This window comes from Humulus lupulus, chromosome 8 (genome assembly GCF_963169125.1).
Source record: "Humulus lupulus chromosome 8, drHumLupu1.1, whole genome shotgun sequence".
Classification (NCBI taxonomy): domain Eukaryota; kingdom Viridiplantae; phylum Streptophyta; class Magnoliopsida; order Rosales; family Cannabaceae; genus Humulus; species Humulus lupulus.
Window position 1 is genome coordinate 12,542,759 of NC_084800.1, and position 18,843 is coordinate 12,561,601.

General features: G+C 30.7%; 1 protein-coding gene across 1 annotated transcript; it reads right to left on the minus strand.

Moving 5' to 3' along the window:
• Positions 1 to 4,361: 4,361 nt before the first annotated feature.
• LOC133795023 (GDSL esterase/lipase 5-like) lies at positions 4,362 to 16,675 on the minus strand. Its single transcript, XM_062232478.1, has 5 exons — positions 16,387 to 16,675; positions 16,050 to 16,171; positions 10,470 to 10,703; positions 6,255 to 6,510; positions 4,362 to 4,600 (listed from the first exon to the last, which is right to left on the minus strand). The coding sequence occupies exons 1-5, from the start codon at positions 16,673 to 16,675 to the stop codon at positions 4,362 to 4,364; spliced, it is 1,140 nt and encodes a 379-aa protein (XP_062088462.1).
• Between the last annotated feature and the right edge of the window lie 2,168 nt (positions 16,676 to 18,843).

Genomic DNA, 18,843 nt, shown 5'->3' on the forward strand with positions numbered 1-18,843 from the left:
TTTTTATAAATTTTTGTATATATATAAGTGTAATACTATTATATTTAATTATTTTATTTCTTAAAATGAATAAAATATTTTAAAAAATATAATATATAAATAATGTTGAGAAAAAATAGAAAAACATATGTATAGTATAATATAAAAATTTGAGGTAAATTATAAAAATATATGTTTTGGTGATATATTTTGGTGAAAAAGTACAACTATGATATTGAAAACACAAAGCAACAAGAGATTTCCAATTATGATATGAGTAAGAGTAATTTGGTCAAAACTATCTCTATTATGTATTTTTCGTTTAAATAACTTGATTAGGAGCAAATATTTTTCCCAAAGATGGTAGTTGTTTTTGTTGAATATCTCCCGAGCAAATTTTGAGAAATTATTTGTTTTGGCTTCCATGACTTGTGTTTATGGATTTTGGGTAATGGAATTTGAGATTTTTTTTTCAATTATACATATAACATAAAATAATTACAAAAATTACATACAACTTTTTATTTACAAAAATTTCTTGTCATGTCATCAAAAAATACTAGATTCCAAAAATAATATGCATGAATTGGAAAACTTCACAAAATCTCATATTTTTTCTTTCTCAATGCTAATAAGATACCAATTTGTTACTTTTGTATAAAAAAATTCATTTTTAGAGGATAATATTTCATATATATTCAGGTTACTTCTTATTTGTGAATTTTTTTTTTATCTTAAAATACTAATTATTCATTTTTAAGTTATATTATAGCGTCTTATTATTTACAATACTTATACGTTACCTTGAAACTTATTTTAAAAACTAATGAGTTACAATATAACAAATTATTAATACAATATTTATACGTTATCTTGAAACTTATTTTAGAAACTAATGAGTTACAATATAACAAATTATTATATTCTTTATATCATCAAAATCAATTTTTAGTATGCTATGTAGTTACTTTTTTAATGAATAGTATTAATACAAGTCACTAATGTAATTTACATGTGAATAATAATAGTTTTTTTATTAATCAAACAAAAAATAAATTTAGAATTTAGTTTTGAATTATAATAAAATAAATATTTTGGTATTTTTATAATTATTTTTTGTTTAATCAACCAGTGTCACCTGAAATTGTAGACGCCATTAGGGTCAAAGAAGCCTCGAGTGGGATCAAACAAAAATACTGGCAACTGGTCATAGTTGAATCTAATTGTGAGAAAGTGGTTTAAGCAATCTGGAGCTCTGTGTGTATGGTGTCTCCTTATGGGCTTATTATCAACGATTATAAAGAGTTGTTTCAAGAGTTAAATAATGTATCTATTTTCTTTGCAAAATGATCTACTAACAAGGTTGCCCATCATATTGCAAGGACATTTTGTTCTCAACTAGATTGTAGTATTAGAGAGAGTATTGTTCCCTCTGTTTAATTATCCTTATGCTTAGAGGATAGTAACCATTAATGAAAGCTTTTCATTTTATTCAAAATAAATAAAAGCGACAACAAATTACAATTACTAAAGACACATTTTCGTTTATTTTTTATAAACAAAGTAGAAAAGAAACTTAAAAATTACTTTTCAAACACAACACAAAAACTAATTATAAAATAAACTAAAAAATTACTTTTAATTTCAGTCATCTTTACCGACGACAACAAAAATATATATTATTCCCACATATCAAAATAATTATATTGAAGAGTAAGTCGTGATGATAGCATCCTTGAGCCTAAATGATAAGTGGTGTGCCCTGAAAAGAATTTTAAAGTTGCCGAGAAGAGAGAAAAGAGAAAGAGAAAATTAGTTTCAAACATGTATTATGAGAGCAAATTGAACAATTGAGTCATAAAATGTCAATAATATCATACATTAAGTTCTAAGAGTGTTTTTATTCAGCACATTAAGGTGTCTAACACCACGAGAGATGTCACAATTTAATTGATTAGTTATTCCTTACAATAATTATTAAATTAAATTGTGTGAGACTAGATATTAAATTTCATATGTCATCTCTCTTTATGGTATTGGGCACAATAGTACCCATTAGATTCTCAAGTTTTAATTATGGTAAAAAAAAGTGAAATTTGTAATTAAAAAAAAAACATCTGTAAAATTGAAATTAAAAATGATAAAAATGATGCCACATGTAATTTTCTCTATTTTTCATTATTTGAATATTTTTTATTTGAATATGTACTTATAAACATAATTAATATTTGTTGCTTGTTACCGATGAAATTAGGAACAAGACGACCATTTGAAAATCTCCAGTTAAATACTCAAAGAAAGTTTGGCCATATGGGAAAAATTTTGCTGCCTCAAAACTTGTGTTGACATAGCTATTATTTCCAACATCAAAAGCTGATTTCCCAATTATTAACAAGGCTGCATTTCAATTTAGAGATATTGCAAGTAGTATAAGGTTGATTGTACAAATGATAAGGAGACAATGGCTGAACCTAATTAACTTCGCCATGATGCAAAGATACTAATTTTATTCGGAGCTATATATTGATTGAACGTTTATGTTAGTCAATATAGATAGTGGCGTCGGTCCTATGGTTTACTGCCTTATGGGGCATTCGTACTATGCAGGTGCATGTTACTTCGTGGGCAGCTTGGTTGAAGCATTTCAGTTCGAACCAGAATAGACCACCAAGTCTTTCCTTTGATGAGTTTCTCACTGGAGCTTCGGTTCTTATGGATGTAGTTTGGAAAGAACGAAACTCTGTGGTTTTTGGAGGGGAGAAGTGTGACGTGTCCAGCCTCCGGACCACCATAAACCAGCGGTTCGATGAGCACAGGGAGATTTTGAATCCTCCTGATCATACCCCTGCCCAGGTGGGCTGGATTTCTCCTCCGGATGGGTGGCTGATGGTGAACTCTGATGTGGCTGTCTCGGACGATGGTTCTATGGTTGCTTTGGTGGTAAGGAACTCAAGAGCGGAAATTGTCTGTCTTTGGACAGATTGGATTGATCAAACAGATCCTCATATTGCTGAAGGCCTTAAGGTGGTAAAAGCAGTCGAGCTGGCTGTGAAAAATACGCGGCACTGGGTTATTTTTCAATCTGATCGACTCGGCTCATGTGGTCTCGTCGTTTGAGTTCAGAACTAAGACTCCTCTCCACTCACTTGCCTAACTAAGGTCTTGGTTTTACGTGGCTGCTGACAGGTTATTGGCCTAGGGAATTGAAAAGATCGATCGTCGATGGAACTATTTGCGGCTCATAACCTAGCAAAGTGGGCGTTGCGAATCAATCTTATGGGGCCGAAATTACCAAATTGATTTGGATCTTCTTAGAGATGATACTGAACTTAAACTTTAATTGTTTTCAGCCTTAACTTTGTTCCAATTGATACGATTTTAATCATTCATGTCATAGATGACATTAAGCAAAGTTTTTTATGTCTAGGTTTTGTTGCTCTAGGTCTGTTTTGTTTTTGGTGTTTGTTTCATTGCCGTTTTCGGTATGGTTTCTTAATGCAGTTTCTGGGTGCCCTGCTTTGGGGCTATCCTTTCATCAAAAACCCCAAAAAATAAAAAACAAAATTAAGTGACATTGGTACAGCTATTTCTTTGGCTTCAAACCCGTTTTCTAAATAATAAAGTTCCTTTCTATGATATATTTGTTAACTAAAACCACCCAGCAATGTGTCATCCATAAAGAGTCAACCGGTTCAGTGTTTGATAGAATAAACAATAAACAACATCTATTTGGATCAGAAAAATCTGTAAAAATAATACACTGACAAATGGTAAGGCATTTCGCAATCAACAATAGCAAAAATAACTAAAACCTAATATATAATATTATAGTTCAATGGCTCTCAAATCGCTCTAAAGACACCCTTACCAATTATTAAAAAATTAAAATAAAATATATATCCTTTAAATTATGCACACCCGCATGTCAAAAAGAAAAACAATTAGGTACACCCCTTCTGTATTTTTTTCTTCTTCTCTTTTATAGTCTAAAATATAATAGAAACACAAGTAACAGTAAAATAATAAATATAAATTACATATGTACGTATTATTTTAAAAATATATATGAAGATGTGGGGATAAAAAATGAAATTAACAAAAAAATAAATTATATATACACTTATTATCTTATTTATTTTTTACCAATTAATTACCCCCGCCCTCTAACTCTTTCTTTCCACAATTATCCCATGCGTATAAAATTGCTACTGGGGTTGATCATCAATATCAAAATTTGAGATATGGAGTATTTATTTAATAAGTTATTCATTACTAATATTATATTTATTTTTCCTTTTCTTTATTTGGGACAAACGTAACTTTTGATATTATTGTAAACTAAAGTTTAGGATAATAATAACATTTAGTAGAAGACAGATTGTTCAGTGGGCCTGAAAGAGATCCTTCATAGTGTAAGGCCCAAGTGAAGTTTGAGGGCCTGTCCACATTTCATCAGCAAATTGTTTGTGAACCATTTCAGTGAGATGGAAAGAGTCCCAAAACACATGGTCACTGGGATTCTCACAGAGTTGATACTCCTTCACAATTCTTTTTCCTCCACAACTAAACACTCCTCTAAATTCCCCTGTTCCACAGCAAGCACTTTTCCCTTCCTTGAACCCTTCATTCAAAAATTAAATTAAAATAACATAATTTTGTTTTTACATTAATCCCTTACCTTTATTAGTATATAGGTAAAACTACATGTCACTAATCTATGGTATAATGAATTGGAGAGAAACAATAGAGCTAGGATGTTGAAAACACAAAGGCAACAAAGGATTTCCAATTAGGATTTGAGTAGTAATTCGGTCAAAAATATATTTTAATGATATTTTTTAAAAATAACTTGTTTAAGACTAGTTACAAAATTATGACTTTGAATTATCTATTTCGTGACTTTTTAGGACCGTTGCAAAAATTCTGAGTACGAGTCCTAGAAGGTTTTTAAAAATGTCACAACAAATCAGAATTTTTGTTGCTTGTACTAAATATCATTATGAAGAGTGGTCTTGAGACTATTTGCTCCAAAAAAATCATTCGTCTATTTTCAGATAACTACGGAGAAATGGATACGCGTGTGAGTACTGCGGGTCAAAATGATTTTTCTAGAACTATTACTCCATAATGACGTTTTTAAGAATCTCTTCACATTTATTATTGGTAGTAATGAATCACAAAACATTCACAAAAATTATGACTGCGATATTTTTAAAATAAAAATGCATCATATTGACCATAAGTTTGTGAAATTCCTAGAAAAAAAAAGAATTCAAAAAATATATATAATAATCGGACGAATAATTTTGAACAATTATACAATATTTTGTATTTTTATTTCAAAAACAGTGACTTTATCTTATACATATAATTAAAAAAAAACTTTTGGTATATTTGGACATTTCTAATTTTCTACCGCATCGTAGCCCAACCAATTTATTTATGGGAATATACGATTTTAATTCCCTTTGTTTTTGCAAAATACCATGTATGTTTCTCAATTTTTATAAATACCAATATAGTACTCTATGTTTTATTGTTCATACCAAAATGGTACCCTACACTTATTTTTGGTCATTTTAAAGACACTTTTACCTCACTTATATATTTATAATTATTTAATAAATTAAATAAACTTAAATAAAATATAAATAATAATAAAACTTAAATAAATATATATACTTACATAAATAATACTATAAGTTTTTTTAAGTTAAAAGTCAAATATTAAATAATAATAAGATGTAATACTTGATTTATTTATTTTAAGTATTTATTTCATTATCATTTTTTTCTTTTTATTTTATATGTTTTTTTAAAAAAAAGTTTAAGTATTATTATTAATTTATTAAAAGAAGTAAAAATAATTTTAATCTTAGAAAAAATATATAGGTGAGAGTATAAGGTTCTTTGAAAAAATAAATTTAACCACTATTTTGGTATGAACAACAAAACATAAGGTATTATTTTAGTATTTATAAAAAATGAGAGACATATTTGGTATTTTGTATAAACTCGTACGACTAAAATAATATATATTCCCTTTATTTATTTACTCCAACCAATTAAACACTTACTTAAGTGCAAAAAAAAACACTTAAAATATTTAAAAAAAAATTAACATGTTCTTTTTAACGATTTAAAACAGCAGATGTATTCTGAAATTTTTGCTTGACAAATCTAATAAAAATGAGTGAAAGAGTTACTAAATTAAAGTTACTGTTAGTGGTAGTGGTAGTGATAGTGTGCATATATATAAAAAGTAGCGTACTTACCATAGTGGGAGGGAAGAATCATCCTTTTTCTTATATTGGTATTGAAGTCATAGAGTGAATATTTGAAGCCCTTCGACTGCTTCGATAGTTTATTGAGAAGCTTTGAAAGTGCTTCGTTATGTAAGTTTGTTATAGATGATGCTTCTTCAAAGCACTTACCCTTGGTTTCTTCTTTAACTATTCTTACGCCTGGTAAACAACCCAATTCTGGCAAGTTTATAAACCCAAATTTCCTACCTCCAATGTCATATATATCCTGCCAATTAGATACTCCATTTCATATATTTCACCACTATATAGAAGAGTTCATCATATAATCACATATACAATGAATTTGAGATGTCAAACATTTTTTAGATGCATTAATAATGTGACTAACATATATTTAAATTTTAAAACATAACTCAATAAAAAAATATTTTTAGTTTGTGTTAGACTTGTTCTCAATAAAAATATATTTTTAGTTTGTGTGTTAGACTTCTTCTCAGACTAAGTAACACTGTATATGTAGAACAACATTCAAATGACAATGACATCTTATACTTCTATGACTGATTAAACAAAAGGTCAATTCTAAAGATTATTAGACAGTTCCAGTGCATTATTAGTCTAGTGATTAATTTATTTTTTTACCCTACTATTAATCTAACTACTACAACTATACGTTTTTTCTACGTTTTTTTTTTAACTTTAAATAAAAAGCGCTAAGAAAATATTTGAAAGGGGAGGCGGAGACTTTTCTCTATGGTTATTTTGAAAAAATTGCTGAGAAAAACTTCACTACTTTTATCTGCTACTTTTCTCTGCAGTTTTTTCAAAATAACTGCGGAGAAAAATCTCGTTCCCCATATACTCGACCCCGATCCTTCACTCTCTTCATTTTCCTCACTTCAGTCGCGCGCGAGAACGGAAAATTCATCGACCTCAACCACAGTAATCACCATCTTCACCTTTTTTATGTGTTTTTATTTAATTCTTTTCCACATTAATGCTTTAAATCATGTATATATTTATAAAAATGATTTATTTTGAATTTTTAGGTCAAAAATGAAGAAATTTCGAGTAGGCTTAATGAGGTTTTAATGTATGTTTATATTATTTACATAATGAAATTTTTTAAGTTAATTTTTGTTAATTATTTTAGGAATCCAAATTTATTATTAATTTATCACTAATTTTGTAATTATGGTTTAGTAAATTTAATTTTAGTGGTTTAACTAATTTATTAGAAAATTACTAGTTAAAATTCGAGTTTACTTGTTTTAATTAAATAAATAATTTTGAATACTCTTAATCACACCAATTACCATATTTATTATTCATTGTTTAAACTTTTATTGTAGGAAATACTTGTTTGAATTTGAAGTGTATGCGTTGAAATTGTTAAAGATTAATTTTGAAGGTGAGTAATAATTACTACTTAATGTTTTATTTTTATTTTTGATATTATACAAACTATTATGGGAGAAGTTTGAATATATTAGATATTCATCTTTAAAAAAGTAGGTTCTGCAAATTCTGTATGCTGCGGTGGTTTATGGACAAAATTATGCATGTTGATTCTTGTGTTTGTTTGAATTTAATTTATAGGTAGTAATAAATTGGGATATGTTATAGAAATAGAGGAAAATCTGCCCATTTTTTTAAAAGATTGATATAATTATTGAAATTATGCATGACACTTTTAAGAAAGAAGTCTTTAACTTAAAAGTTGTGTTGTTGTGGACTGTTAATGATTTCCCGAGATATGGTAATCTGTCTAGGTTAAGCACAAAAGGTTACCAGGGATGTCCAATATGTTGCACTAACACATGGGTTCGTCGTTTGTCGAATGGGCACAAAATGTGGTTTTTATGTATTAAGATACATTTATGATCTTGTAAATGCACCAAATCTAGAAGAAGTTATCAAGAAGAAAGTATGTTATATATATATTTTTTTTTTGCTTAAGAAAAACTATATATATATATATAGTACTTAATCATCTAATCTATATTTATTTGTCAATTTTGTAGTGGTTTGACAAAAGCGTATTCAGTGTCAAGGACAACCTACTCCCACTACAAACTCACTGGTTAGCAAGATTGATGTCATTTATTTATGAAGTCTAATTTTTCTTATGTATGTATATTGAACTACTTATGTATATATATATATAAGTGACATTTTTTAATTAGTAATGATATGTGAATGTTTTTCTTAATTTTAATTTATGCATTATGTTTATTTATATAATAATTTATAAAATTAGGTATATAAGAATATGTTATATTATTATATAAATTTACTTATATAAAATATGGTATTTTATATTAAAAATTTTAAATATAATTTTGTATTGAATATAGTATCATTAATATAATTTTATTGGTATTAAAAAAATTAATCCGAAATCAAATAATATATGAAAAGAAAACGAAAATAATTATATATTAAAGTAGCACTTTTTTCTAAGGTTTTTCGTGAATTTTTTTCTGCGGTCAAATACACTGCGGTTCTGATTACTCTAAAAAGCAGTAGAGTATTAAGGAGAAAAACTGTGGAGAAAACTCTATTTTGTAGTAGTGTCTATACGTGTAATAATTATATTTTGGTATTGTTTGTAATATCTAGATATATATATATATATTAGGTAGAAGCAACGAGTAATACACGTTTGCTTAGTTTTAAAGTTGTAAACATTATCTATAATTTTAAAAAAACCGGTTCACTGTTTTTTTTTAATATATATAATAAATTATACTTCCTATAGTATATATAATAATTTCTACATATATGACATCTAAACACAATGTTGACATAGATATATATTTACATGGCTACATGACATATATAAAAAAAAATTAATAATAGAAATAAAATAAAAATAGATTAAGTCATAGTGAAGACAGTAATATACATACATAAACTATTTTTAGTTTCTAATGTATCTCACAATGTCCTTTGATGAATTTGATGAAGAAAAAAAGCTCTAATTACTTGATAAAAAACAAACTATCACACAAATTTATAAGATAAAAAAATGATATTTATGTATTTATTATTTTTAAATAAATTTGATTTAATTATTTAAATTATCATAAAATATCTTTAAAATATTCTATTTTAATTAATTAATTTATTTATTTTTGTTTAATGTTCTAATTTTTGAATTTGGCAGTGACAACAAAATATTATATATTATATGTTTAATATAATATTAAGTTTAAGTTTAATTAAATTTTATTTAACTTATTAAATATATGGTTTTATTTTTTTTGAATAATTATCATTTGTAAAATATCTCAAAAATATTATATTTTAATTTTTTTAATTATTTATTTAATTAAGTTTAAGTCATGTTTACAATCTATCGTTAAATATAAGAATATTTCGTTAAAATTAACCAAAAATAAATAAAACCCATTAAAACCAAGAATTTTTTTTATCTACACATTTTTTTACTTTTTACTAGATACAAACAACGTGCAATATGCACGTTCGCTTAGTTTTATTTATAAAATTTATTAATTATTTTTATTAAATTTATATTAATGTCATATAAATTTTGAAATAAATATCTTATTTTAATTAAATAATTTATTTATTTTTGTTTAAGTTTATGTTTGTTCTAATTTTTGAATTTGGGAGTGACAATAATAAATTATATATTATATGTTTAATGTAATATTAAATATTATACTTAGATTTTAAATTTAAGTTTCTTGCTAGTTTTTTTTTTAAATAATTTGTTGCTAATTCACAGTAGATTATATTATATGTTTAATATGATATTATTCTAATAGGTGAGTTTAAGTTTAATTAAATTTTATTTTTAAGTTATAAAACGTATAATTTTATTATTTTTAAATAATTATCATGGTAAAATATCTCAAAAAAATCATATTTTAATTTGTTTAATTATTTATTTTTTAAAAATAATTATCCTTGTAAAATATATCAAAAATATCATATATTTAATTTGTTTAATTATTTATTATTTTTAAATAATTATTATTGTAAAATATCTAAAAAATATCATATTTAATTTTTTTAATTATTTATTTTATTTTATTTAAGTTTAAGTGTTTACAAACTACAATTAAATATTATAATATTATGTTAAATATATGAATATTTCATTAAAGTTAATATTAAAAAAAAATACTGTTAAAATAAAAAATTTAATTTACGTAAATAAAACAAGAGAAATCATGAGAAGGTAAAAATGCTTACTTTGATGACAGCTGTCAAGTTACCAATGACCATCCCAACGTATTGTGATTGGGAGGAGTATGTGTATAGGATTGTGGAATTGTTTAAGGCAAGGCTCAAATAATCATTGGTGCCGATGCTAACCAAGTAGACAGCTTTAGACAATGCCAATTCAGCTCCAACACTGCCTAACTTCTTTCTCAACCAAGCCTCTACCTCCTTATAGTTCCTTAGTTGAGTTTTCAGATCGATCACCTTTACAAAATTATATATAAAATTAAATTATATACAAAGTACTCAAACTCAAATGCATGTGTTCTCTAATCTCTACTTCGATCACTTTCTCTTTGGTAAAAGCCTGATCGCAATATTAATTGCTTTCGAGCCTACCATTTCCGGCCTTTTTGACTTCAAAATAATCCTATACATATATATATATATAAATATTTCATATTATACCACGTGTCCACTTTATCAACTTGTGGACATGCATAAAACATTAGGTACATGTCCATACTTCCAAAAGAGATTCCCTTTTTCTTCATGGAAAAGAGGAAACCGAACCATTAATGATGATTTTAGAGAAATATTAACTATAGTTGAGAAAGTGAAAATTGAGATGAGAATTTTGGAGAGAATGAATTCTTTTACTGAAGAGAAGAGTATATATATATACTCTGTTACAGAGGTAGATATTACAGTCGGTGCACTTAGAACTAATTACCAAGATTTTGTTTAACAGAATAATTAATTACAACTCAGCAATAACAGAAATTTAACTAAGCAATAACAGAAAGCTAACTAATTACAACTCAGCTATAACAGAACTAACAGTAGCACCTAACATCCCCCCTCAAGCTATAGTTGGAGTAGTCCAAGTTTAGCTTGTTACAAAGGAACTCAAAGCGAGGTGAGGAGATTGGTTTGGTGAAGATATCAGGAGGTTGTTCTTCTGAAGATATGTACCGAACCTCCAGTTGTTTGTTAGCTAGGAGATGCCGAATGTAATGAACATCCACTTCAATATGTTTGGTTTTGGCATGAAACACAGGATTGAGAGCTAAAGCTTGTGCTCCTTGATTGTCACACCAAAGGACTGGCAGCTGAGAAGATAGTTTGATGCCTACTTCAGTAAGAAGCGAATGCAGCCACACTAATTCTATTGCAGCAGAGGCTAGAGCGCGATACTCAGATTCTGTAGAAGAGCGAGCAACAGCTTGTTGTTTTCGTGAGGCCCAACTAATGAGATTTGCACCAAGAAAGAGGCAGTAACCACTGGTAGACTTTCGATCATCCAAATTAGAGGCCCAGTCGGCATCTGAATAGGCTGCTAAGTTAAGAATAGGAGATGACTGAAAGTGTAGGCCAAGATGGAGTGTGCCTCTTATATAGCGGAGGATGCGTTTGCAAGCATTCCAATGGTTTATGGAAGGAGCTTTGAGAAATTGACTCAGTTTATTAACTGAGTATGAAAGATCTGGTCGTGTAAGTGTAAGATATTGTAAAGCACCAATGACACTCCTATACACTTCAGGTTTGTCAAATAAAGCACTATCACCAAGAGACAACTTGTTGGCAAGAACCATTGGAGTGGGAACTGGTTTAGAGTCATAAAAGCTTGTCTTGACAAGTAACTCAGATGCATATTTGGACTGTGTTAGATATAACCCAGTGGCTGTCCTTGTCGCCTCAAAGCCCAAAAAATAACTAACAGATCCAAGAGACTTTAACGCAAACTTGGTGTGCAATTGCTGAATAAGATGAGCGATAGACTCTGAATTTGCACTAGTAACCAGAATATCATCAACATAAACAAGGATGAACAAGGGAGACCCTTGCGTTGTTTTGTAGAAAAAGGAGTGATCGGAAGTAGAACTCTTGAAACCCAGCTTTGTAAGGTGGTTTTGAGCTGATCAAACCATGCTCTAGGAGCTTGTTTAAGGCCATAGAGTGCCTTATGTAGAAGACAAACATGATTTGGATGTTGAGAATCAATAAAACCAGGGGGTTGTTTCATGTAGACCCTTTCTTGTAAAACTCCATTTAAGAAGGCATTGTTGACATCTATTTGTTGAATATCCCAGCCATAAGTAACAGCAAGAGCAAAGACCACTCTTATTGTAGAAGCTTTGATAACTGGACTGAAAGTGTCAGTGAAATCAGGGCCCAGCGTTTGTTGAAATCCCTTGGCCACCAACCGAGCTTTATACTTATCTAAAGAGCCATCAGCTTTGAACTTGGTACGATATATCCATTTGCAATTTACAACGTTCATGTTGGCAGTGGGTGGTACTAAACTCCATGTGTTGTTCTTCATTAAGGCTGCATATTCAACCTCCATAGCATTTTTCCAAGCTGAGATACTTAAGGCATCTTTGACAGAAGTAGGAGCACCCAAGATCTCGTGTGAAGCAGCAGCAACATAAATTTTTGGTTTGTATATGCCAGACTTGGATCTTGTTTGCATGGGATGCCCACTTGGTAAGACCGGCGGTACAGGAGGAAGAACATCAGCAGAGTTTAGTGGTACCTCTAATAATAATGAATCAGTAGAAGAAGCACTTACCTCAGTTGTGTTAAGAACATCGTTGGAAGGAGGTACTACTTGAGAGGATGATGATGAAGGATCAGCTTGATTCAGTGAGATATGTTGCCCAGAAATGGAAGGAGTGGACTCAAGGGAAGAATGAGTTGGAAAGCTCGAAGGAGTTGGTGTTATAGGCGAAGGAGAGGGTATGATAAAGGCAGGGGCTGTAGTGTTTTGCCGAGATAAGAAGGGGATATTGGACTGTGAGAACAAGTGAGTATATGGAAATTCAAGTTCATTGAAATTTACACTTCTAGCAATATATATACGGCCAGTGGGATGTAGACAGCGATATCCTTTGTGAAATGGACTGTAACCAAGGAATACACACTTTGTGGTTTTGAACTCAAATTTGTGATGACGATAAGGACGTAGATATGGAAAACAAGCGCAACCAAAGACTTTTAGAAAGGTATAGTCAGGTGCAATATTATACAAGCATTCAAAAGGAGATTTGTATTGAAGAGTGAGTGTGGGTAGTCTGTTTATGAGGAAGACAGCAGAAACACAAGCATCCCACCAGAAATTTAAGGGTAGATTGGCTTTGGCTAGGAGTGTAAGAGAAACTTCTGTGATGTGTCTATGTTTTCGTTCTACTCGACCTTGTTGTTGATGGGTGTGAGGGCAAGGGTGGCGAAACAAGATACCAAGCTTTTGAAGATGAGTTTGAAATGGGCGAAACTCTCCCCCCCAATCTGTTTGTAAGCATTTTATGGGTAGATCAAGTTGTTTTTCTGCCATTGTTTTAAACAGTAAAAAAATACTAAATGCTTCAGATTTGAGACGCATAGGATAGATCCAAGAATACTTGGTGAAATTATCAACAAACAGAATGTAATATTTGTACCCTTCAGGTGATAGATTTGGTGAGGGTCCCCATAAATCAGAGTGCACTAATTGCAAAGGTTTAGTTGTTTTTAGTGTAGAACTTGGAAAATGCATTAGATGATTTTTACCATATTGACAGGCATCACAGAAATTAGAAAGAGATTTTGAACAAGAAACTTGAATTTTATTAAGAACTTTGTTTAGAACAACATGAGAGGGATGTCCAAGTCGATTGTGCCATAGAGCAACAACTCGAGAGGACTGAGTACAATGAGGAATTTGTGAAACAGTAGAAGATTTATTGCTACTGGAATTATTGAAAGCAGAAGAAAAATCGCTAACATAGGCAGTAGGTTTGGGATTGAAGGGAGCTGAAGTCTTGGTAGAGGTTGGAAGCATGATCTGATATAGTCCTTCATGTAAATGCCCCTGAAGTAGTACCTGGTTCGTAACAATGTCCTTGACAAAACACAAGTTAGGTGTAAATTCTAAAGAAACATTATTATCTAAGGTAAACTTAGATATGCCGATAGGATTTTTCTTGATGGCAGGGACATGTAATACATTTTTAAGATGTAGAGGTCTACTAGAATGTATGTAAGCATCACCAATATGATGAATATGAAGTTGGGAGCCATTACCTACAACCAGTTTTTCCTTGCCTTTGTAGCTGGTGGGAGAGGTGAGAGAATCAGTGTGAGCCGAGACATGATGAGAAGCTCCACTGTCCATATACCAGGAATTGTCAGCAATAGTTGTAGGAGTGGCAAGAAGTGCTTGAGGAGTAGGATCCTGAGACAAGCCATTAGAAGGAGTAGTGTTGTTGTTGATTGTTGATGCATCACCTTGGTAGTTTAGATCAAATCGATGATAACATTTCAGAGCTATATGTCTCATTTTGCCACAAATTTGACAAACCGGTCTGTTGGAGGTGTTGTTGTTGCCACGCGGTGAATAACCACGGCCACCACGTCCTCTTGGAGGATAGCCACGACCACGGGATCCCGGAGTATAGTTGTATGAGTTTCCACTTTTCTTTGTGGAAGTAGTGTAGTTGGCTGATGGATTTTGAAGATCCACAGTAGCTACAACTTGTTGATTCTCAAGTCTCATCTCATGATTTTGGAGATTGAATTGTAGGTCAGATAAGGTGACTGTCTCTCGAGCAGTAAGATTAACCACAACAGACTCATATTCCGGACCTAGTCCGCCTAGAATGTACAAAACAAGTTCATCATCTGTGATTGCTTGTCCTGCAGCCATTAAAGCATCAGCCAAGCATCGCATCTTAAGAATATACTCATCAATAGGTGCCGATCCTTTTTTGGCCAGTTGAAGATGAGTACGGAGTTGAAGAATACGAGCCTTAGAGGTATTGGAGAATAGTTGAGCAAGTTCATACCAGATTTGAGCAGAGGAGACACATCGAGCTACATGACCGAACATGTTTTCAGAGATGGAGTTGAAAAGCCAGCTCATTAGAAACTGATCAAGCCGCAACCAGGAAGCAACTTCAGGATTTGAAATGTGATGATCGTGGTCCAGCGGATCTAAGATGGTTGCCGGCAGGCGAGATCGGTCACCGGTGAGAAAACCTTCAAGATCGTAAGCTCGAACGGTCGAAAGAACTTGAGATCTCCAGTACATGTAGTTGGTGCGAGTTAATCGGAGATTCAGAGGAGCCATGTGTACTGGAAGTGGAGGACCAGTCATCGGAAGAGAATTGGCCTGTGATGCAGCAGCTTGTGTGGTAGGACGTTCTTGAGGAAGATTGCTCGATGAAGACGCCATTGACAGAGGAATGAAGAACACTCGAGAGAAGAAGAAGAGAAAAAAAAAAGACCTAGGCACTGATACTAGTTGAGAAAGTGAAAATTGAGATGAGAATTTTGGAGAGAATGAATTCTTTTACTGAAGAGAAGAGTATATATATATATACTCTGTTACAGAGGTAGATATTACAGTCGGTGCACTTAGAACTAATTACCAAGATTCTGTTTAACAGAATTACTAATTACAACTCAGCAATAACAGAAATCTAACTAAGAAATAACAGAAAGCTAACTAATTACAACTCAGCTATAACAGAACTAACAGTAGTGCCTAACAACTATAATGTATGTTTGAATTGAATTGATAGTCTCACTCAATATTAGAGTCTAAATAGTTTAGCACAAATAACATACCGATCCTTGAAACGTTTCCACCAGAGCACCAGCTCCTGAAGAAGCAAAGTTCACCCCATCATAATAATGGCGAAACCCCGGTTGTAGAAAAGGTGGAATGAGTGGTAGGTTAGCATATTCAGCTGCAAAATACATATATACATATATGACACATACAAAATAAAGAACAAATAATAAACTCAAAGGGTTATTAAATATTATTATGGGAGTGGCTGATAGCAGACATGCAAGGCATATGTTAAGTTAGATCAAAGTTGATTTAGACAACAATGGTAGCTCGACTCGAGATGTACACGTATAAATTAATATAAATATGTTGTATATAAGCAAATCTCACCAAGAAAATCGGATATCAACCGGCCATCGGAGAATCTTCCGGTGGGGAACTTGAAGTAAGTCTCTCCATAAGGCCAGAAGTTTGCTTGGGCAAGAGTTGTGGTGTTGAGGTAGTTGTTGTTACCGGCATCCAAGTAAGAATCTCCAAACATGAAGAAAGCAACTCCATGTTTCTCTGAAGTTGGACTAAAAACAGTATTACTCTCACAAACAGGTGATGTGATGAGTAGCAGTATGACCACATAAATATCAAGAAAAATTGCAAGCAACGCACAACGTGATCTGCCCATGACTCACTTCTTCTCAGAACAAGAGAACGTACAAGTTTACAATGTTAACGTTGTGTTCATCCAATAATGTGGTTTGTTTTATTATAATTGTTGTACATATATATCTGTATTTATATATACAGAGCAAGCAACTTTGGTTCTGTCTGACTTTGAATTAGTAAACCTCTTATTAGCCAGCCTTTTGGGTTTCCTATATATATTCTCGATTTGAGTTTTATAATGAGATATATAGTTAGACAAGGCAGAACAAGATTAATTTGATTATATAATTAATTAGCGGTTTAAAACCAAATATATGGCTAAAAAACAAAAACGTATCCCTGCAACCTGTATTATTTAAGTTGCGCAGAAGTCAGACCTCAGTGGAGCTGATCTTAGCAATAGCAATCCTATTTGTCAAAATCTTGTCTTAGAAATCAAGTAACTCAAAACCGTTGAACTTTGGACAGTGTTTATATATATTTATGGTCATTCTTGACACAAACATAATAAAACCAAAAAAAATTGCTCGAAGTTCAACGTTTTGCATAGGTTTGAGATCTCAGGAAAAGAACAATAAAAAGTTGAGAAATAAAATATGAAGTTAGAAAAAAGTTGAGATGGGGCCATGGATTGAAACATGCCAGGCTCATGGAGTAAGAAACTGATGGAAGGGGTTCCATGGCCCATAATATATAATACATTTAGACCAGGGACCTGGCCTGTTTATGCATGTGGTGCCACGCTCACCCTGACCGAACTTGTATAGCTTCTTAAAATGGTTTCGTATGGATTGTCTTCATTTAAAATCAAATAAAGAAGGCTAAAAAATTTATTATGTAATTGATTTTTAATGGAAAACTATATAACGTACAAATCTTCGTATTTTAGTAAAACAAATCTAAATAAAATCATTTTAATACTTGTCTTATTACTATAATAAAACGTGGATTTTTAAGAATTTTATTTAACAATACCTTGTAAAGGCTTCTACATGGATCACTTAAGGGATTGGTCGGTTTTTCGTAAAGTTGATGCTAATGAAAGTTTTAATATACGTTTGGGAGTTTTTTTTAATTTATTATTATTATTATTATTATTATCTTTTGAAGGGTTATGGAACTTGATCATTTTGTTGCAAAATTATTGGTGGTGGTATGGGAGTCTTTTTTAAACCTTTTGAATTTTGTCAAAGCTATTTATTTGTGTGGTGTATCAAAATATATTTATATATATTTAGATAGATAGATGGATATTAATCACTTAAAGTAATAAAAAAGGGACACCACTAATATGCGCCTAGCTATTGAGTAAGAAAAAACAATGACCTCTTTTCTTTTTCTCAAAAATATATCCCAAAATCCAAATGGTTTTAGAAAATTAAAAATAGATGATTTTAAAAGTGGCCATAGACATACTCTTGTGGTACTGCATCTCTCCTCACAAGGAAGAAGTCTCAAGTTATTTAAGATATTTCATTCATGAATAGAGGATTAAAAACGGTAATTATTTTGATTTAAGAAAATGTAGTTGAAAAATTATTTTTATAAATTGTGTGAAAGAGAGTAATAATTTTTTTATTTTTTCACATTTTGATTTATATATTGTGATTATATATAGCACAAATTTATTAATTTTCAAATAAAGTATGAAAATATATACATGAACAAGTTCGTTTGACTTTATATAGAGATAACTTGTTTTGATGAGTGTTACGACCCGAGCCCTAGGCCGTGGTAGATTTGTAATATCCATAATTTGGGTGGTCAAAAGTCAAACTTTGACCCTCGTTGAAAAATAGTCTTTATAAATGATCATTTAATTTATATTAAATCGTACTATAATTATAAGTTAAAATAATGAAATAACTCCTATAATTATATATAAAAATATTAGTAATAAAAGTATGATCACTTATCATTATACATAAAACAATAATATTCTCACAGTTATGTAATCACCAAATAGTTAAAGTTAATAAGTCATAAACACCCAAAATAATACCTAGCATCCACCATTCCTCTTCCCTAACTGTTTCATAGCTCATTCAGATATATCGATCATTAGATTCGAAGTCGAATACATACATAATGCTCAAAAGATAAGACAAAGACAGGAAATATAAATAGGCTAAACACATTGGCTCCATCGATAATTCATCTTTTCCACGCGAACCTAGGCTCCTGGAA

What these genes read in the sequence shown, in the direction of transcription:
- LOC133795023 (XM_062232478.1), bottom strand. Translation starts at nt 16,675, where the DNA reads ATGGGCAGATCACGTTGTGCGTTGCTTGCAATTTTTCTTGATATTTAT. An exon ending in GTTGATATCCGATTTTCTTG is followed by an intron (nt 16,172 to 16,386) that starts GTGAGATTTGCT and finishes TGTATTTTGCAG; the next exon opens with CTGAATATGCTAACCTACCA. An exon ending in GATTCTTCCCTCCCACTATG is followed by an intron (nt 4,601 to 6,254) that starts GTAAGTACGCTA and finishes TTTTGAATGAAG; the next exon opens with GGTTCAAGGAAGGGAAAAGT.